The sequence below is a fragment of the Anoplopoma fimbria genome, chromosome 9 (genome assembly GCF_027596085.1).
Source record: "Anoplopoma fimbria isolate UVic2021 breed Golden Eagle Sablefish chromosome 9, Afim_UVic_2022, whole genome shotgun sequence".
Classification (NCBI taxonomy): Eukaryota; Metazoa; Chordata; class Actinopteri; order Perciformes; family Anoplopomatidae; genus Anoplopoma; species Anoplopoma fimbria.
The window spans coordinates 21517430-21540175 of NC_072457.1; the positions used below are offsets into that span (position 1 = coordinate 21517430).

Sequence of the window (22746 nt, forward strand, 5' to 3'; positions counted from 1 at the left end):
TCTCCATCCCTCTGTCGCCTCGTCACTCCTGCCATTATATTTCATGGCAGCAGCCGTCATTCTGGCTGGACCGAGAGGAAATTAAAAAAAATCTTTGTTGCTTTGTTGCTCTCCCCTGTGGGTGGTGGACATCAATAAAGTATTGTATTATTGCCTGCAACATGCACATACACACAAACACACACAAGAGACATACTGGACTCAAAATATAAAAGCATACACTCATATTCTACTGTAGCTATACATTTACTCAAGATGACAAGTAAGCACACAGACTCAAAGCCAAACAGCCTCAGTGTCTTCATTAACCTGGGGGTCAGTCAGTGGTGTGTGTGTGTGTGTGTGTGTGTGTGTGTGTGTGTGTGTGTGTGTGTGTGTGTGTGTGTGTGTGTGTGTGTGTGTGTGTGTGTGTGTGTGTGTTTCAGCTATCATCTGACAGGAGAATTTAATGAAGACAAGTATTGACGTGCTCTTTGTTCTCATTTATGTTCAAGTTGCAGAACCAGTAACAGGAAAAGCCTCATCCTGACCAGCACGTCGCCCACGCTGCCACGGCCGCACTCTCCACTGCCTGGACACATAGGTCAGTGTGTAAAAGTTATAGACATGATACAGGCAGGATTACACAGAAAATTAGGCCCATTATATATATGTATACATAGTTTTTATTTTAATTAGATATTTTTTGACTTAAATTAAAAACGAATTTAAAAGTTATATAGAAATCAGACTTTAAAAAGAAGCATTTGCAGCAGATTAACTGATTCTCGTTCTCTGCTCTCAGTGGGATTGTGCTGCATGCTGTAATACATTTTTTCACTTTCTATTGCAGGATGTTTGAGTATTAGAATTTGACCTGTCTTAAGAGTACAGAATTTACTAAGGATTGCAGTAGTCAGTGTATTGTTGCATTTTACATGAAATCTTAGCAACAGTAGGTTTAAAACTAATCCTCTTTACATAAAATCTTTGGATTTATCTTTGAAATTGTGTCTTTACAGAAGAAGAAATTAGCCTTAAAGGTCCAGTTGAAAATGCCTCCAATTATTTAAATTGAAACTTACTGCAGTGATGTATAAATGTACCCCAGGTTGTGTCAGTCGCTGTGACATCACTGCAACGAGGTGAGAATTTGAACAACTAATGCAATGGTTCCCACAGTGGCGTGACACGCTGGAGTGCCTCAAATGTTGCCTCCACACGGCTCTCAACGTGGCAACGGCAGAGCTAGCGGCTAACAGCTAACAGTGTTCACAGCGGCAACAGCGCTGACAGAGCTAACAGTGTTAACCATGGGGGCAACCTGAGGGTGGGCTCTATGTTTCTGCAATATCAGCGTTAACCGCTGTAAGAGCACAGTACAGTGCAATGAGCTAACCATGGGGGGGTCTATAGAGAGACTCACATGCACTTAAATACATACGCACAACTGGCCATGTATACAATGCAAGAGAAGCTGAGGTTTAAACACAAAGAGAGGTATGGTGACTTCATTCTCTGCTCAGGTAGACATTACTCCACTACATCTTTACATAGAAAAAATGTTGTTTGCTGCTATACTAGCGCTCTGAATTTAACAACTTTAAGGGCAGGCCAAAAATACCACAAGATCAACAAGACAACATCAAAACTGAAAAAAGCCCAAGCAGCAAATAGCGGAGTCTAAGCTCACAGTTGCCAGTTGTCATAGTAACGAAATAAGCTTGTTGACATGTGAGTGTTCAAGGTGCACAGCAATGACAAATACAGACAATCACAGCAAGCAATGGACAGGTTTTATGTTGTAAACAGAGCTCTGACAAATGCAGTCTGAGACAACAGAACCTCGCTGCCTTGAGAAATAAAATCATAAAGGAGAGGTGCCGTGTTTAACTGCAGCAGAGATCAGCAAGAAGCTGAAAGACTTTTGTATCTGGTGTTTAGTTGCTCTTCAAGGGGACAGTTCACCCTAAAATCAAAGCTACATATTTTTCGTACACACAACGATGTGGAGTATCTTCAGTAACCGGGTCGTCATTTCTGGAAAGAGACATTGCTGTAGAGTTTTTTTTTGGGGGTGCCTTTTGAGCACCACAATCCGAGTGCGATGTTTTCCCATTATATTGGAAAGAAAGCAGACATCCCTACAGCCGATGTCTCGAAAACTAGGCAACTCACACTAAAACAATCTAGATTGATAAATAGCACTGTAGGTAAGAGGATAATGTCTTTTTTTATTTTGGGATGAACTGTCTATTTAGCTTCACGTGTAATTTATCAATATAGTTATGTTATTATGTAGAACAGATACACTATTCCTGTACTTGGAAGTAACAGTTTTCATTGTCTCTGGTAGTGACTAGGTGTAAAAAGATCAAAATTATATTCTTATATTCTTGATAAAATGACTTTTGGTTTATTGTCTTGCCCAATAACCCACAGTATATGTTTTATGCTCTGCTCTGTCCTTATGTATTTCAACAGGAAGCAGTCCGTTGGACAGCCCGCGTAACTTCTCACCTAGCGGACCTGCCCACTTTTCCTTCGCCTCCTCTCGCAGGTTGGCATCCCTCCTTTATTCACACAATAAGTCACACATGTAACGTTACAAGAGCAGCGCGCAGTAACGGAGTGAAATCGTTGATAGGATTATTTTTAACACACACAGTAAAACTCTTCAGGGAGCACACCCACTCACACACACACACACACACACACACACACACACACACACACACACACACACACACACACACACACACACACACACACACACACACACACACACACACACACACACACACACATACACCAAGTGACTATGACAGGGGCCTGACAGCAGGCCCAGATGAATGAAGCGAGGTGCCAGGATTTTGCCCAAATGTGTGTCCCTCATCACTCACTCAGAGGAAGTGTCAGACGTTGGTGGTGGGAGGCCGGAGGGGTGAGAGGAATAAAAGAGAACAAAAGTGTAATTGGATAGAAAGGAAGTGGAGGTGGTGGGATTGTTTCAGTATAACTGTGTTGTTTGGAGGGACTGAAATAGAAACCGATATTGGAGTTCTCCCTTTTCACCTTTAAATGTTTTTTTCCTCAGGGCTGATGGTCGTAGATGGTCCTTGGCTTCTCTGCCTTCCTCAGGATATGGCACCAATACACCCAGTTCAACGGTAAGTTTTAGAGGAAGAAGAAAGCCTAACACAGACTCCTATGCAATCTTTTTCATTTATTTATCAGCATTTTTGCACATCTTGTCTTCCTAGACAGTAATAATTAACATTTTAAGAGCCTGCAAGTGTGTGTGTGTGTGTGTGTGTGTGTTTTCTCTAAGTTCACTCTTCAGAAGGTTACCAACATAACTGTCTACACCACAGACGTGGCAGCAGCAGTCTGTCCTTCATCTGGTGTGCATTAACACTGCACCTTATGCTTTCTCAAATGAAGGATGGAGCTGACTAAGTGTGTCCTTGTAACACTAAACTTGTGGCTATCAAACAGGACACCAGAGTGTACACGCTTAGAAATAAGGGTTCTAAATGGGCTCTTCATGAAAGAACCATTTGCTTCTGAAGAACCCTATTTGAAGAAAGGGTTTTTAAAGGGTTCTTTGTAAGAATAAGGGTTTCATTAAGAACCCCTTTTCAACCAAAGAACCCCATTTGGAAGAAAAAGGTTCCTCAAAGATAGTTGAAAGCATGGCTGTTAAAGGAGAACCCCCCCCCCCATGTAGTTCTTGGCGGAACTACATGGGTGGGTTCTCCATTGCACCATTAGAACATGGAAAGGTTCTGGATAGGAACCATTTCATCACAGAAGAGTAGTCTGTAGAACTTCTCATGAGGGTTTCTGGGTGGGGCCTTTCACAGATGGTTCTATATATAATTATTTATAATAGCTTCTACCAGGAATCTATGATTACAAACCAAGGAACCCTGTATGGTTCTATTTAACACCTTTATTTCTAAAACTGTAACAGCAGTAAAATGTGAGGCCTCTGGTGACTGCTACTCTGTTTTCACAGAGAGATTCCTTCATGTTTCCCCTCGCGATAGTGTGACAAAAGAAAACTCATGAAGATCAAACACTGCACTTTCTTTCATTTCAACTTTTTCCAGACAAAACAGAAGAAAAAAAAAGAACTCTGAAGTGTGGGATCTCACTTTTTTTCTCTTGTTAATTTTGCTGTATAGTCATGAAATCAAAACCCCAAAATATATGTGTAGTCTTTTTTCATCTATTGCATGAATTGATGAGTTGGGTTTTTGTATCCTCTGCATGAATATTTATCTCTCTGAAATAATTTATTTGCATATATTTCCGCGCATTAAATCAGTGCGTGCAATTCCGCTTGTAAATTCATGTTCTAAAAGTTGCATGTTCCACTTTGGTCTCGCTCCGCTTTGAAACGATTACACGCCACCCTTGCAGCTGAATGTCATGTATACACACACACACACACACACACACACACACACACACACACACACACACACACACACACACACACACACACACACACACACACACACACACACACACACACACACCTCTGTGTTCTTTGACTTTGTAGTCACTGCTGTGAGTCTCAGCCGATTATTTAAAAGCATTTAAGCGCTTAAGAACATACTTCACATGTAAACCCGGACTAAAAATAGCACATCAGTTGCTAAGATATGATCGACCTGATTTATGTATTGGCCTTTCCGGAGAAAAAAAAATGCAAGGGATAATGGAAATGAAATGAAACCAATTTCTCCCCTGTTCCAGTAACTATTTCTCCCTGCATTACTTTATCCCCAGAGAAGCGGAGATTGATGATAAAGAGGGGCAACAGAGACAAATAAAAGAGTGTGTGGGTGGAAGTGAAACGTGTTTTGAAGCAAACAGAGGGACAAAAAAACACAATGTTCACTTTTGTGTGAGTGAAGCATAAGAGACTACTCAGAGAAATGAACTCTGCCAAGGCCCATTTGGTAAATAGTCCATTTGAGAAATGGACCTTAATGTGTATGACGCTCAGGTGGAGTTGTTGATTCATAATCCAACCCCTGTACAGTCCTGTGCCATCTACGAACACAATCGCTTCCTCTGCGTCTTTGCTGCTCTTCACAGATCATTTCTTTCATTGACTTCCTCCCATGCGCCTCCTCACAGCGGCGCATACAGAGAGACGTACAGTACACTGCGGGCGACTCATTGATCTCTTTTTACCGGTAAATGAGTTCGGAGATGGTTTCTCGGTCTCCATGTACTCCTCTCCACCTCCATCGCTCCTCGTTCCCCCCATCCCGTCAGGTCTCAGCGCTCTGCTAGTTCTTACACGGGCCATTACTCGCTTGATTAGTTACAGCAGGACCCTTGCATACTGAACAGAGCGGATGTAAGGAGGATATGTATGTGTGTGTGGAGAAGTTGCTTAAATTAAGAGGTAGATAAGATCCAAATTTATGCAGGAAAGTGGAGGTAACACACGATTAAAAGATGAAGGAAGTTCGGAGGATGAAACATTACCTGTGAAGAAAACAGTTGAATTTACATCACGGTTCTTTTTTTGCTGGAAATCTGCAGCTGATTGGGATGCTTTGACACTGCTTCACCACAGTTTCATGACAGGATTAATACAACTGGCATAGCACTCGAAAGTTCAGATTTTATTTAGTTAAACTCCGCTAATATGTGTAAACACTAGGTCTGATAAATAAATGAACAACCTTCCTCATTCATCAGAAATGCGTTTTCTTATATATGAGTCTCTTAAGGAAAAAGAGGTCTTGCAACAAATTTTTTTTTCTTAAAGTAACATGCAAATGCTAAAAATCCCAGTGTGCTGTGAAAAAGCTATACTTTGATGTGTATACAGTTTATTTCTATAACATAATTTCTACTTTGCGAAAAAACGATTAGGCCTAAACATTTATATAAATTGAATAAATTAACAGACATCTCATCCCAGCCTTTATTATTAAATAATGACTTTACAAACAGAAATGCAGATGCAAATAATAGTTAATATAGCTTTATATAAAAAAACAGGTTGCAGCTGTAGAACACAGTACTGAACACAGATTTGATGCATGTGAGGATGCTTGAACTGTTTATTATAGGGGAAGACATTCAGAGACTAATTTCACATTCTGTTCTGCCATGTGAGAGGAAATGTGAAAAAGTGAAAGTGCTAGAAATGGTCCCTTCACACTCTTATTATTGTACAAGTACATATATCTGCAAATACAAACTAGGCATCTCAACTGCTGAAGCTGGCTGACAGGTGATCCAGCCACCATCATCAGAAAAGGTCAGATGATGATGATGATGACGGTGATGCTGATGACAACGATTCTCTAAAAGCAAATTTCCTCGATTCCCATTTGCTCTCATTCTTTCCACGCATCTCTCTCTTCACGTCATCAGTCACAGTGACTAAGACGCAACTGGTTGCGTTTAAATAAATGTAGATGAACCCTGTGACTGCACGAAGAAGCGAGACAGATATGAGACCATTTTCCATCTATGACAACCCTCACATCCAACTGCATTAACCTCAGTCTCTCTGTGTCTCTAGGGAGCTTCTTAATTGATTATTAATTGATTGACCGGACTGCATTCACAACACACTTTTTCTGCAGCATGCAAGTGGCTAAGACCTGAATGGAGTTTCTAATGGATTTTTTTTTTACAGCAGAAATCATTGTGTGGCCAAAGCCAACCGTGGTGTCCCATTGGGAGACATGTTCATTAAGCCTCCCATTGATCCGGGCTGTTTTTTTCTACTCCTGCACTGGAGGAAAGTGTTTTGTTTAAAGCCGTATCGCGCTGCCATTAACCCCCACCCCACCGAGGTAGCAGTCAACTTTTAGGTGGAGTGACTCTTTCATCCCCTGCAGTCTTTTTGCTTTGTTGTTCAGTCCACATTACTCTGTTTTGCCCTCCTACACTAACTCCTTCTGGATATTTTTCTTGTTTCTCCACCTCTCTCTTTTCCTTTCTTGTTCTTTTAAGTGAGTCGCTTTTTTGTTTCAGTTCTTTCCACCCACTCATAGTACACCTTGTGCTTTCATCTTCTTTTCTTCTCCTATTGTCACCACATCGATTTAGGCGTTCTTGCCATTTTATATTTTTGATGTCCTCCTCTCCATCACGGGATACCTTTTTTCTAATCTATTTATGTTGCAGCAGAAGCTTTTCAAAGAGGCCTAACACAGAGGAGTGCACAACTTAACCTTGTCTCTTTTTCATTGCTCTCTCCAGTCATCCAGCTCGTCCCAGGAGCGTCTGCACCAGCTGCCCTTCCAGCCGACCATGGACGAGCTGCACTTCCTGTCCAAGCACTTTGGCAGCACCGAGAGCATCACGGACGACGACGGGGGCCGACGCTCGCCGCACGTCCGCCCGCGCTCTCGAAGCCTCAGGTGAGAGCACGGCAGGTCAAAAGACAATTTGAGCCAATGAGTAACAGCAATTCGTCCCTGAGAGATACATTATAGGACTAAGATGCTGGTTTCTTCTAGTAGCAGGAAGTATCCCCAAGTCGCTGATTTAACAAAAACATAATGCTCTGACATTTTTCTCCAGATGCCAAACATTCACAGTCCATTCTTTAAGCCATGAGGCTGTTTTCTGACTACAGAAGATGGTACCAACATTGTCCAAAGTCTTATTTTGGAAGTAAATGATTTGTGGAGATTATTTGGTGAAGATAAATAAACAAAGGTAATCAGGTATTCATCATGTCAAGCTCATATGAAAGGACATTATGCTGCCCTTTAAGATTATGAATGGGAACAACCTCAGTCTGCCATGAAGAGATGCAGAAGGCTCTCAACCATTTATTTAGATGCACAGGCCTTTGTCTTGTATAATTCACCTGTTATCATGTATGCACTTTTATATATTTGTCAGTTCTGTTGAACGCTTCATCTGCAGCTGCCATTTAATGAGAGGAGAGACTCCGTTTGTTAGACATTTTTATTCATTGAGGACAATATTTATCAGTATCCTGTGATTTCTAAATGAGGCTAAGTGAAAATGAAGACATAGTTCCTGCTCATGTTAATCTGCAACTACGGTAGTGAATACTATTTTATTCTGATTTCTCATCTTCCAGCTGTGTATGGTTTATGATATATTAGCAAACAGTAGAGGAAGCATTTATGATCCTATTACTAAGTACCAATACAATCCTATAAAATACTACATTAAAAGTAAAAGTATTGCATTTAACATTTTACTAGTAGGTTATGTAAAAGTACATAAATGTAAGAAGCAAGATGTACTGGAGGATCCAGTATCCGGATCCAAAATATATTTGATATTATATTGGAGTATTACTTATGCGCAAGCTGCATTTTTATGTTGGAGTAGATGTGGAGCCAATGTTTACTACTTATTGAAGAATAATGATATTGATATGATATAATGATATATAATATTTTCAATCCCATGAAAAGACCAAAACCATTAATGAACTGATCCTACTACCGTACAGCTGTACAGTAGCCAGCTAGCTAATTCCACCATGCTTTAATGCTACATCAGTTACACAAAATAAACAAAGGTGTCACTCATCTTGCGAAAGCAATGGGCTTTCTTACTCTGTGACAAGAGTTTGTTAAAAAGCAATATATTTTTTTTATAGTTTTTACTCATCGAGTCTGGCTCTTTACATTACTAATCCACTGCTAGTTTCAGTTGTTACTGCAAATCCAATTTAGTGAGCAGCAAGTTGCCGTAAATTGGTTTAGTTTTTACTGCAGCTAGAACACTACAACAGTCGCAATGACAATGGTACACATATAAATGGCGGCCGTCATGATCATCCTGCTGCGTAGATTTAAATGAGAATGTCTTTTTTTACTCCTAATCTTTTTCTTTATTCCCACCACCATTATTAAATCAGTATCAGTCCACCCTCCAGATCTTTGAGCCTCTCCAGAGTGCAGCAGTTTCTCTATTAGCAGAAGTCTCTGGTGTACGCTTCCTCCAACCACAACTATTATAGCCTCCCCTCTGGATGCATCATGCCCCAACCGCATACATACAACACGTCACTACTTATCAGTATTCAGTTTTTATATTAAGCTCCTCAGCAGCCGCTGCCCTACATAATATCCTATCTTTTGACTTCACTATACAGAATGCGTTTATTGTGTACCTTGACATGCCTCATTATTTCTATTCATATCACGTCTTTTCTGCGAAGCTTAACCGTGTTTGCCCACTAGAAACCTTTTCACAATATGCTTTTGTGAATTCTGCACTGTGGGAGTTTTGGGGGCTTTTTTTATCTGCCACATGTTGATTTTGTGCTTAGGAAAGTCTACATACGAATATATTTATGCCTGTCTTACGTCAGTACCCCACGCAGTACACCGGATCCATTAGAGAACCTGCGGTGCTGAATTTCAGATCGCTGGATTAGCATAATGTCCAGACAGGATGGACATGAGGCGAAGCGGTGAATTAATCCTTCATTCAAGTGAAAAAAACAGAATTGCGTCTCTGAAGTTTCTCAGTCAGTGCTGTTTACTACTCTCCTGCTCTGTGTGTTTGTCTCTCTCCAGCCCGGGGCGCTCTCCATCCTGCTATGACAATGAAATAGTGATGATGAACCATGTCTACAAGGAGCGCTTCCCCAAGGTCAGCCTCACACAAACAAATACACAAGTGTAACCTGTGCATCCAAGCACACATCAAATACACACACAGACAATATGCATGCAGTCAGGGGCCACTTCTTCAGCTGAATGACACTGAATATGGGTAGGTTTTCTTTTCAGAGCGACTCACATGTCATGTTCAAATCTTTTGTAATGTCTAATGCCCAAAGCAGCGCTTGGATAGTTTAAAAAATAATTCTTTCTGGGGACCCTACTTTTTAAAATAACAAACCATAGCCACCCAATTCACAACAAGCCTGATCTATAAATCCTGAGAAGAGTACATTTTTGCGTAAATTAACTTTCCTGATCATTTTCACTGCCATTTCCACATCACTTTATACTATCTTGAAACAGGTAAACCAGACATTTTGAAAATATATCAGTTTGATAAATCACAACTTTGTTTTATGCATTTGTTATTGAAAACATTAACCTGTTAAATACTTTATTAATGATGTAAAATAAATACATTGAGGTGGAGTTAACAGGCTTGTTTTTTTCTCTCATCAGTAAAACAAATACGATGAACGCAAACCTTTTTATATAAGATTCAATGTCATAAGTAGGCTACAATTATCAGAACAATACGAACATTCATGTGTACTGCAGATATAAACCTTGGAAAAAAATCTATGGAAGAATTGATATGGCGACCCTCATAAAATCTCATGAGACCCTCCTGTGGGTTGCCACCCAGTCTTTTTTGGAATGACTGATGTACACCATATAACTGAAGTGTCCCTGTTTTTACTCCCGACCGTGGGACCTTTGTTGCACGTCATACATCCTGATCCTGCTCTACTAAGCTGTCATCTCTGTGTTTCATGTTACTATCAAAGAGGCTTACCGCTCTCCTCTGACCTCCAGCATGAAGACAGCTCTCGGTCGGAGGGCGACCTCTGGAGATTTTATTTCACCGGTCTCTGTGAGCTGTTGACACTGCAGTGTGTGAAAACTCCGAGGTCTTAGATGTTCGTCCTGACCTATGAGTCACTGATCATGAGCACCAAATCAATTATATCACGTATCTTTTTCCAGGGCCAGTACGTAATCAAAGAGTAAGCTAAAAGCTTAAAGCAGCCTGAGACAGAAATACACCACTCGATGTCCCTTTTTTCTATGAAAAGGGAAATGTGTGTAGGTAAATGTACATCACTTGCCCGTACACACACATACACACACACAGCGCCATCATCATGTGCTCATTTGCAGTAATGCATTGTGAAGCAGTGCTACTAAGGCTTCCCACACACACTTGCCAGGAATGTCAATTAAGGTTGAACATTGCTGCATTCTCGCTGTCATTATAAGGAGGTTAATTAGCAGTTGTGTACCTGAAATAAGTATTTATATGCATCAGTTGACAGCTGTTCAACACACACACAAACATGCCATTGAGTAGTCAAGGTATTGTAACCGCGGGTCTGTCCCAATCAGAGCGCATCAGAGATTTGATTGTGTTTCACGGCTGACACATCAGCCTGCGATGGAAGGTGTCGAGATACTTCACGGATGTGTGGCTTGTAGAAAACCTTTGGTTACTGACAACATGAAAGGAACTGACTGTTAACCAACATCTTGTATTCACTTAGGCCACGGCTCAGATGGAGGAGAGGCTGGCAGAGTTCATTCATAACTACTGCCCAGAGAGCGTGCTGCCACTGGCCGACGGCGTCCTCAGCTTCATCCACCACCAGGTCGCCGAGCTGTCCAGGGACTGCCTGACCAAGTCACGCGAGGGTCTCATCACCAGCGTCTACTTCTGTGAGCTGCAGGAGAACCTGGAGAAGCTGCTGAATGACGTGAGTCACGGGAGGTGGAGAGGAACGTCAGCTATAATCAACACATCTACACATGACTAACTGACCCCACCTCTCTGTCTGTCTCTGTCTCGCTCTCAGGCCTACGAGCGCTCCGAGAGCTCCGAGCTCACCTTCGTCATCGAGCTGGTCAAAAAGCTCTTCATCATCATATCTCGTCCAGCCAGGCTCCTCGAGTGTTTGGTGAGTTTTAATCCCTCGGTTTCATGCAGTCAGTTCTGTGAAACAGTCACTCAACACACACTGTCACATTGTCAATTCTGAGTATTCATCTGTTGGAAAAAAACTACTGTCCTTGAATATGTAAAGGGAGGGTACAATCCTTCTCCTTGGTATTAAAGCGTGAGCAGAAGAAGAACTGTGCATACTGTCTGAAGCGATGACACGCAGGTTTTCTTAGCTTTACTGCCACTCCTATAAGGGATACTGACTTTAGGGCCAGTACACACCTACCCACGGTGCCTAGACCTTTAACCCAATGGCTGCAAAAAGAAAGAATAAATAAGTAAATAAAGATTCAATTCAATTCAATTCAATTCAGTTTATTTTGTATAGCCCAGAATCACAAATTACAAATTTGCCTCAGAGGGCTTTACAATCTGTGCACATGCGACATCCTCTGTCCTTCCCTCACATCGGCACAGGAAAAACTCCCCTAAAAAACCCCTTTAACAGGGAGAAAAAAGGAAGAAACCTATGGGAGAACGACAGAGGAGGGATCCTTCTCCCAGGATGGACAGAATGCAATAGATGTCATGTGTACAGAATGAGCAGCATAACAGTTCTTAGATACAACACATTCAATGTATATGACATAAATGATTCATATAATAAGACTACTTATAATAACAGCAGCAATTATTACAGTAGAATTATAGCCATGAAAATAGGGATAGTAATGTGACTAATAATAATAATCGAAGTAGCAGTGGGTGTCAGTCGGCTCACAGCAGGAGGCACGACTACGGTCCAGGTACCACAACGATTCATGGAAACCTGCAGAACGAGAAAGCAAAAGGGCTTCAGGGTGGAAGTAAAGCTAAAATGCTTAATGGTACAGGTGGAGAATGTTCTCATAACCCCCCCTCTAGTATTTCAGTCATCATAAAATGATTGAAAAAACTGTGTACACGTAACAGAGAGCCACTGTTGCTTCCTTTAATACTGTATTATGTACAAATAAATTTCAGTCCACCATTTCAGCTGCTAGAACAAAAAGATGTTAACCCACTGTATACATATAGTTATTTGAGTTTTTAGGCTGCCTTTAGAAGAACTTAAATAGTTTTTAGTTTCTTGTACTCAGACGAAAGTGACGAGTCCCATTTAGAGTAAAATAGACCATAAAGCAGGGAATCCTTTAGGACGGGGCTACTTGTGATTGACAGGTCACTAACATGACTTTGTCTGGTCTGGGTGTTGCCTGTGTTTTCATCTTGGAGCTTTAATAATAATAATAATAATAATTAAAAAACGTCACAGTTAGCGTTCGGGGGCTCCGCCCTCTCATGGTGATAAAATATTCTCATGTCACTTCTGGTTTCAAAAAAACATGATGGCGACGGCCAAAAGACAGAACTGAAGGGCCTCAAAACTGCAGTCCATAAACTGTCCGGGTGAATACAACAACTTCTTCTATACAGTCCAATGAAGCAAACACACCCTTTAATGAGCAGAACGTTTTTGGTATGATTTCTCATTTAGTTGATTTAACACAGTACCAGAGTTATACTCTCTACCTCCTTTTTGCACTTTAGTTACTACAACTTGCATTCAGAAATGGCTGCTAACGTACTCCTGTTACGGTAAATGTTGATTCATCTTCCACATTCTCGATACATTAGATTTTAATGAATGAACGTACCATATTATGCAGTAGAGGTCATGTTTTGTTACAGCTGTGTCATCAGACACGCTGCACATCTCCGTAGCTTCAGCAGAGTATGAGCTTATCGCCGCAGGATATTTTTCCAACTTAACTCAGAACTGTAAAATATTCTTTCCTCCCCCGCTTCTTTGTCGACCTTCTCAGCGGCGCATCAAATCAGCTGGGAGACAGAGCCGTGACTTTGACATGTTGATACATACAGAACACAACTCACTTCAACTTACCAAGTAATAACAAGCCTCTCTGTATGCACGGGCGGCTCGTCCATACCTGGATATCTGCTCGCTGACTGATGGCCTCGCGTGTTCGTCTTCGGCACGGTCCCTCCTCCAACCACCCCCTGGCTCATCTTTCAGTTGCCAAGACGACCGTCAGAGGAGGTCGATAGGGTCAGGCAGGATGGGGAGGTTGACTTAAGATCCTCACCGCCCTTAGGTTAGAGTGGAGGAGACACGCACACGGATAAAATGTTGTCCTTCTGGCACAGAGTTCATTTAGCATTCAAGTCAGCAGCAGGTTGTGATTTGGTGAAATGTCACACAGACAGTAGGCTGCTAGCTGCAGGGATATTATCCTTGAGCAGTGCAAGCTATCAGAGAGGCAGGTTAATTCCCCCTCCTCGTGCTCTCCCTCTCTTTTTTTCTCTCCGGTCGAGGGGAGCAGATATGAGAGAGCAGGGGAGGAAGGAAATGATCCCGGCTGCCCCGGGCTCTGCTTTCTAATCAAAATGTTATTCCACCACCAGGAATGAAACAGAATCCCTGAGGACACCACAAAAGAAAAAAAGGATGTTTCAAGAAAGCAATTTAAAGTTGTGAGGTGTATTAACACTGATTGTGTTTGTTTGACAGCCCAATAGCGGTGTTTGGTCATGAATTTGTGAAGTAAATTCCAGTTTTGGTGATTATAAGTTTGGCTACAAGGAATTACTGAAATGCATTTATGAGAAGTGACACAATTTAATATATGTTCAGTTATCACCTATCTTTGTTTCCTCAAATTAGGAAGTTAGTCATCATGGTTCACTGTCCTGCTGTAAAAAATTATAATTACTGTGATGTATTGCTGTCAACATATTATTGCCGACCAATACTGGATTTTTGTAGCTGATTAACATATTTTACATAAATGCATAACATAAACAAACAATCTTGATATTAACCCCGTCAAATTATTTTTATTTTTTAATTATGACCAAGATATGGTAAGGACTTTATGCAGTTGAACAACCCCGTCAAATTATTTTTATTTTTTAATTATCAAGTTCAAGTTCAATTTGCTTTTCTCTCAGTAAAAATTCCAGAAATGCTCTGGTTCTAGTTTCTTCAATGTAAATATTGTCGTATTATTAACACTTATTAACACACAGACGCATTATGTTTTTAATTTTCTCTTTCTTTCCGTTGCTCTTTGTTGTTGTTTTTTACTTCTGGTTGGAAATAACCTGCACTCCTGGAAACTGTGTGACATTTTACTTTTTTTCTGACATCCAAAAGATCAAGATCAAGATCAACAACTAATATTTAGAAAATAACCTCCAGATTAATTTCCAATGAAAACAATGAATTACTTGGAGCCCTCAATAAGGTACATCAGGGAGCCAAGCTTTTCTTAAAAAACATGTTTTGCCGTTTTTTACTCTTCAGTTACAAATATATCATGGTGTATAGACAGTTGTCTCTACTTTATCATGAAACCATCATGACTGTGGGCAGAACATCTTGAAAGTTTTATGTCATGATGAGTGAACCACAAGTTACCAGTCTTACTCAGCAGTGCAGTCTTTTATTAACCCTTCAGTCCCTCACAGCTTTCTTCTTGATCTCACATGAAAATGTGTTTGAGTGGATTTATGAAAACTTCCCACACATCAAAACACTTCAGTAGAAGCAAGTGTTGCATTTTAAGTGGCAATCATCTGACATTGATAGGAGCTGGTTACAGTTTTGTGAGTTAACTTCCAGAAAGGATGTGTCTCCAGCACTAGTGTTGAAACCTACCTGAAGGTGTTAAAACTCTGTGGTTGTGAGCTAGGAAGATATTTTTCTACTGCTGAAACACTACGTCTGAGTTCTGATGGTAGATCATGGCTGTATCAGTGTAAGCCTTAAAGTGTTTTTATATTGTTGCCTCCTTTGGTGCCTAAACGTTTCCCCTCCATTCATAGGAGTTCAACCCTGAAGAGTTTTACCACCTGCTGGAGGCGGCGGAGGACCACGCCAAGGAGGGACAACTGATGAAGGCAGACATCCCTCGATACATCATCAGCCAGTTGGGGCTGACCAGAGACCCGCTGGAGGGTAAGAGACAGAGAGGAGAAAGATACTGTATTTTTAACCATTTTGTTAAACAAGTGGAAATACTCACAGAAAATAATGTGTAAAGTCTTTCATTTGCTCTGTTAGATGTTGGCTGGTTCCTTGTGATATTTATTGACTGAGGAATTAATTAAATGGTCTTGCGTTGAATTCAAACCAATCACACATAAAAACAAACACCGAAACAACTTAAAGGAATAGTTTAACATTGTTGAAAATGCATTTGTCCATTTTGTGTCAAAGAGTTAGATAACAGTATTTATACCACTCTCATGTCTTTGTTTTTAGCATGGAGATTTAGCCAGGAGGGGATTAGCTTAGCTTAGCATAAAGACAGAACGCAGTGGGAAACGATGCCTGATGGTGCCTATTTGTCAAAACACAGCACACAGCTTATTAACTAACTCCATGGCGACATCACATCTGTTTACATCCATCAAAGCCACCAAATGAATGGAACCATTCCAAAACTGAGCTCATGATCATCCCCCAAATAAGTGGAAGTAAGTTAGTCGAAGAATAATTAATATCGATTTTTCATGTTGCATGTTGCATCAGTGTTTTCCGGACACAGTATAATTTCATATACTGATATTCTTATATAGATATTTACAGTCCATAAAGTCAACAAGGGAGCAGTTGTGTATTGGGGTGCAGTTGTCTCACGGTGTCAGACTAATAACACCCCTCCTTTAACCCTTTTAGCGGGCTCATTCTTAAAGCTAGAACAGAAGCACTCGTCATCCAATCGCAAAACAATGTAATTCTTGTCGAAAAAAATTTAAATGTCAAAAGTTTTAGATAACTGATCACAGCATGGATTTTTCTAGGGTGTTCCTCAAGGTATTGAGTGTCCTAATGTGTTATTTCGGAGGGATTTTTGATCATTTTCATCAATTTAAGTTATAAAAATGTGTTAAGCTTAAGCACCAAATCTGTGTGACAAATGACGTAAACCCCAAAATAGCCGAGACATTTTATGAGATGGTTGTTCACCATCAGGATGTACGAGAATGGACTGGTCGGATCATTTGCTGGCCGGTGGCTCGGTGGCATCGCCGTCTTTCATTAATCATCATGGCTCACATTTCTACTTCACATCTGCTCAGCTGCTCCCGGGTCTCATCCATCAGGAGCTGTTCATCAGCCGACGGGTTAAATGACCCCGACTGACTCCTCACAATGAACCTGTGCCGTTTTATTTCTGAATCCATGAAAAATAGGCGCCTGCCAGGCCTTTTCTCAGCTCATCTCTGCTAACAATGTGCGACTTGATATCTCTAATCTTGCACTTTCTTTTGCACCTACACCATCACACATAGACACACACACACGAGCACACCCACTGCTTTCGCACTTCCTTTTCTCGGCTCTTCACAGAGACCGCTGACAAGATCAGTTGTTTTCAGTGTCGGAGAGAAAAACCGACAGAGTAGTCGATTGTCAGCTCAGTGACTTTTATTTTACATGAAGTTGATATCCACAGAGCGGCTTCGTAAACGCTTTGCAAAGTTAATTATCAGTCAATTATTTCCCTGCTTTGACAAAACGGTGCTATAATCAGTGAATCCCAGCAGCTGTCACATAAAAGAGTGGAAGAACACTGGAAATTAGCCACCAGTGCTGCTCAGGCAAGGAGAAGGTACAAAGTGAGGGGGAGGGACCGCTGAAGGAGACGAGAGAAATGAATAGGAAGACGCTATCTTAACTTTTTTCTTTAACGTTTAACACTTCATCTGTTCTGTGTAAGATGTCTGAGCAGCTGCATTGTTTTTGTTATCTGCTCACAGCAGTGTGGGAGGCCTGGCGTTTTTAGCTTGAAACATTTAATATTGGACACCAGGTTTTTCTTCGTTAACCAACATGTGTCTCAACAGAAATCGTTGGCCTCGACAGCTACGACAGTGAGGGTCCACACACTCCAGAGACCGATGACTCAACAGAGGTGAGGGAGAATTAAACACGGACTGATCTGTGTTCACATGTATCCACGGGCGATATGACTGCACACACACACACACACACACACCACCATTCAGACACACACACAGATGTCAAAATCATCAAAAGAACAACAGCATTTGAACATTTATTTGAAACAGCCTTTGTGTTGATTTGAATTATGATTTTGACATGTGTCACCAGGGAAGAGGGAGAACCATCAAACCACCGAGTGAAGAAGATTTTCAGAGCATCAAACTGATCAGCAATGGAGCTTATGGGTAAGCGGTGGATTGTAACCTCGTTGACTCCACATAGAAATCACATCAAGAACAAATCTTGCCTTAGCTACCTATGTTTCCTTAAGACAAAGTGGGAGACTGAAATGGGGTCAGACAGTGAGTGTTTTCAAGGTCAACGATCATCATTCATGCTCAGTGTCATATAGTGCTTCATAAAGAACTGATAAAAATGAACACTTTTCATCGCTGTGAACCAGTTGCTTTGAATGAAACACACCTCTTAAAAAAAAATTTTTTTGTCATATTTAGTCAGTATATCCAGTCAATAGTACATGAGACAGATTATGTGTGACAAGAATCAAGGTCCTCTGCCTGCTTTTAGAAAGGTTTCTCCAGTTGTTGTGCAGTACTTGGTTTTGCCTCGACTGTTTTCAACATGGGGATCGGGTCACAAACGTTCTCATTTTACATTTTACATCAGTGCAGTAAAATATGTTCCTGAAAACAACTGTGGTGACAAATAGGCAATACAGTCAAAAAGTCTTGATTCATGTTTGATCAGCGCTGCCAAGTTTGACAGTTCGTTTTCAGAGTTGATGAGCTTCACGAGCAGTAATTGACAGCTGCTTTAGAGACTTTCTTATTGCTTGTTTTCATTTTTGGCGCAGTGGAATCTTGCAAATGCTTTTGGGAGCACTAAAGGAGGCAGAGGAACCTGACGTTTTCCCAGATTATCTGTCTCATATACTATTCAGATAGAGATAGTTTGAGCAAATATGACAATTGTTATTGTTTTTTAAAGTTACCAACTTTAGCTATAATTCAAAGCTAAAATGGTTTGTTGAAAGATATCATTGTCAAATGGGACCTGATCAGAACTATGTTATGTATTGTTTTGTAAGATAAAGACAGAAAGACGAACGACTCACAAAGACTGACTTCATTATTAGCATGAAACATTTAGCCTGGAAACGTCAGCCATTTGCTGTATATGTAAACCTAAATTTTGCACATGCTGTAAAGACATTTTCACTTGAGATTTTAAGTGTTATATGTGATGTATTTCACGCATGGGATCATATATTTTGGCTGTGGCTCATATAAGTAGGGATAGAGTGGTCATCACCAATCAGAAGGTTTGTGGTTTGATTCCTGGACCCTGCAGTCTACGTGTTGAAGTGTCCTTGGGCAAGACGCTCAACTCTAAATTGCTGAGTGTGCGTTTGAATGTAGTCGCTCCTGATGAGCAGGTGACACCTTGTATAGTAGCCTCTGTTTCCAACATATGAATGTGTGCGTTAATTTGTTAATGCTAGGTTGTGTTGAAAAGTGCTTTGAGTGGTCATTAAGAATACAAAAGCGTTATATAAATGCAGTGCATTTATCATAATCACTTCTATTAATCCCATGTTGGATGGACCGTATATTTAGCATGACACAGCATAAAAACACTAATATCCAAAGAGACTTTCGGGGGAAACTTTAAAAAGACATTTTCTGACATATGTTTAGACACTGGTCTGTAGAATGATTTGAAGGCACTTTTAAAGTGTACTGTTCAACTTACAGGCAATCATTGGTGATTTTAACACTATAACGTGTGATCTCAGACTTTTCTCACCACTGCCTTACACTGCTCTCTTTCCTCCATACTCCACCTGGACGACGACATTCACTTCAGGTTTCACCCTTGTCTCTTCTGTCTCACCTTCTCTCCAGCGCCGTCTACCTGGTGCGACACAGAGAGACGCGTCAGCGCTTTGCCATGAAAAAGATCAACAAGCAGAATCTGATCCTGAGGAACCAGATCCAGCAGGCGTTTGTGGAGAGAGACATCCTCACCTTCGCGGAGAACCCGTTCGTCGTCTCCATGTTCTGCTCCTTTGAGACGCGGAGACATCTGTGCATGGTCATGGAATATGTTGAAGGTGAGGGAGTCCAATTCGGTCTGCTTGTAGGCTTTTTATTACACTGAGGGAGGACTCACATTGAAAAGGTGTTTTATGATTCACAAGACCTCTCTTGAGTGGGTGACTTCCTTTTCTATTTGCCCTTACTTTTTCTCTGTCGGGTGTCTGAGGAAATTTTGGATCGGGTTTCCGTTCTTCACACTTCATTTATTTAATTTAGGATAAAAGTGTCAGCTGGACTCTTGAATAGCCGATCATGATTTTATCTGCTCAGATTCAGAAAAATGAAAGTAATATGCTGAAGATGAGGCTCTGATTTCATTATCACAATGATTCTCCACCATGAAAGTCAAACAAGGGCAGTAAATGCAGGACAGATGAGGCGGCCCTGGTTGCAGCAGCTCTCTACACTGAGGCATTATGGGTAGTTTGAGTGACTCGTGTGATGACAAGCGTGCTTTAAAAATACAGGAGCACTATTATTATGTATCACATATTATGAAGCTATTCTGATTAATCAGAGGATCAATTAACGTCATCCTGCAGACTTTTTGTGCGTCAGTAACGTTTGTCTGAATAGTTTTTATTCAACATTTCTCAAGCAGGAACACTGTCTTTCCTTTCTGAAGTATGAAATGGATAAATCCTCTCACACACTTTAACACTAACTGGTGGTGTTTCTGTGTTCGCAGGTGGTGACTGTGCCACTTTGCTGAAGAACATCGGGGCTCTGCCTGTGGAGCTGACAAGGATGTACTTTGCAGAGACCGTTTTAGCCCTGGAATACCTGCACAACTACGGCATCGTCCATAGAGACCTCAAACCTGACAAGTGAGTGCTTAAAGCTGCACTAATCAATTTTTTTTTTTTATATCAATACATTGTTTTGGTTTAACAGCCAGTAATTTAAATCTGCGACTCCTCTAGTTGCCTAAAATAATTCTGATTGTTTAGAAGTAGAATGAGAAAATGACCCTGATTATCAATTGATTTATTACCTCAGATAACATTGTCAACATGAGTTTATGGAGAAAAAAAATCTATTAATGCTGTTTTGAAATTCTTGGCTGGTTTTTATAAAGACATATCAGTCAACATTGCTAAAATAAAGAAAGGAGAACAGTTTGGCACACTCACTTTAAATAGGACAATAGATATGAAGTATTCATGGTATCTGATGTAACTGTTATGACACAGGTAGTACTGGTAAAAGGTTGAGCAGATTTAATGGGCATATAGCCTTGTGGCTACAGCTACTAACCACATGTCTGAATGCCTCGGTTGCCACTCAAAAAGAACCTCTCTCCCCAGGTCTGCTCTCATGCCTTTTCTTGCTTCCGTGCACTGAGCTTGGTTAGTTTCAGTTCATGTAGGTTAGAAAACTGACGTAGACAGAAAGTAAACCGAAATGCTCCAGGGATGAAAGTCACTCTCGGTCTAAACTTTAAGTTTCTTTGTGCATTCATCTGCAAGCATGCCAGTCTCACGTGTCCATATCTCCACTTAAGCACCCCCATCCACCCCCGGCATTTGACGACCTGTGACCACAACACAGCTTTCAAAATAACCACCTAGTCCGTTTATAGATGGCTTTTATCGCAATGCACCAGAAACTAATGTCTGTTTTCTCCGTCCAAACAGTCTACTGATCACCTCCATGGGACACATCAAGCTTACAGACTTTGGCTTGTCTAAAATGGGTCTAATGAGCCTCACCACCAACCTGTACGAGGGACACATCGAAAAGGATGCCAGAGAGTTCCTGGACAAGCAGGTACGCTACCTGTAACCTAGCAGCAGTGTGTTTTGTAGGGATTTGGACATTACAAAGGTAGAAAGTTTTCAGACTGATGCATTTAATTAACAACTGTATGAAGGAGGTGTGTGTAATAGTAAGATGGGATGTTCGGTGGATAAACAGGCGTCAGGCATTCACAGCATCTTTTAGTCTTCTCCAGCCACGTGCACCATCCTGTCAAGTCATCTGGCAAAAAAATCTAGACACTACAATGCTTCTGAAATTGTTAATCATTAATCATCTCCATCACAGTAACCGCTTTTAGCAATTATACTTATTGTTTATGCTCTGAATGAAATCAGTCAGCTCTTCTGGCTGGAAGCAGACATCTGTTTTTCTGCCAGTAATCAACTCACATCTGTGGATGAAACAGACCAGAGATTCTGATTTGGAGAGTGTTTCTCATCCACTCAATCATGATGTCATGAAGCGCACATGTTTTATGTTCACTTTCAGATCTCCTGAACAACATGTGGGATTTTTAGAAATGAAACCTTGATGTCAGCAATGTGGAAGTTAATGGTTTCCATTTTACAGATCTGTTGTTAAAGGGTTTGTTTGTTTGACTTTTGATGCCACTCTGAGGAAATGGATTAGATAATGACGTTTGAAACTTTCACAGACCTTGCTTTGAAAAGTTTTTACTGTTTTTAAATCACTATTCCGTCTAAATAAACGGGACATTGTACTTCATCTGTATCTGGATAGATGCAGCTCCTTTCCAATTCATTGTTTTACACAGAGGCAGAACTCCTAGTGGCAGAGATCTCAAATGAAACCAAACTATATGAATGGATAGAAAAGGGGTTCATGGGAAATTTGTTTTTGTGATTTGGATAAACTGACATTGAAAGTGCCCCTCCTTTCATCATTAACTTAACTTGGATGTTTGACCAAAGAACAGACTAGCAACAGACTTTTCCATGAAGTAATACAAATGTTGTGCTACTGCACATTCATACATCTATTTAATAAGGTATAAGGGATAGATGTGTTTTTAGGCTATTTTAACCCCTCAATTGAGTTATTTTTTTGTGGAAGAACTATATCATAGAAAAACTATTATACAAAGCAGAGCATTTTTACATGTCTTACATCATATCTGAAGGGGCCATTTAAAGAATATTTGAGGAAAATGGACAATGATGTAACTTGGACACGTGGGATTTTGCCAAGCATCTCCAACCCATC

The 22746-nt window shown here is 40.7% G+C and overlaps 1 protein-coding gene across 1 annotated transcript in view; it reads left to right on the forward strand.

The window, feature by feature from the left end:
- mast1a (microtubule associated serine/threonine kinase 1a) overlaps nucleotides 1-22746 on the forward strand; it is a 61721-nt gene that overhangs the window by 28322 nt on the left and 10653 nt on the right. The window contains exons 3-15 of the mRNA XM_054604307.1: nucleotides 495-583; nucleotides 2464-2539; nucleotides 3077-3149; nucleotides 7228-7388; nucleotides 9540-9615; nucleotides 11231-11440; nucleotides 11540-11641; nucleotides 15514-15646; nucleotides 17542-17609; nucleotides 17810-17886; nucleotides 19567-19775; nucleotides 20450-20588; nucleotides 21399-21531. Coding sequence (XP_054460282.1) covers nucleotides 495-583; nucleotides 2464-2539; nucleotides 3077-3149; nucleotides 7228-7388; nucleotides 9540-9615; nucleotides 11231-11440; nucleotides 11540-11641; nucleotides 15514-15646; nucleotides 17542-17609; nucleotides 17810-17886; nucleotides 19567-19775; nucleotides 20450-20588; nucleotides 21399-21531 — 1546 coding nt within the window. The remainder of the gene's footprint in view (nucleotides 1-494; nucleotides 584-2463; nucleotides 2540-3076; nucleotides 3150-7227; nucleotides 7389-9539; nucleotides 9616-11230; nucleotides 11441-11539; nucleotides 11642-15513; nucleotides 15647-17541; nucleotides 17610-17809; nucleotides 17887-19566; nucleotides 19776-20449; nucleotides 20589-21398; nucleotides 21532-22746) is intronic.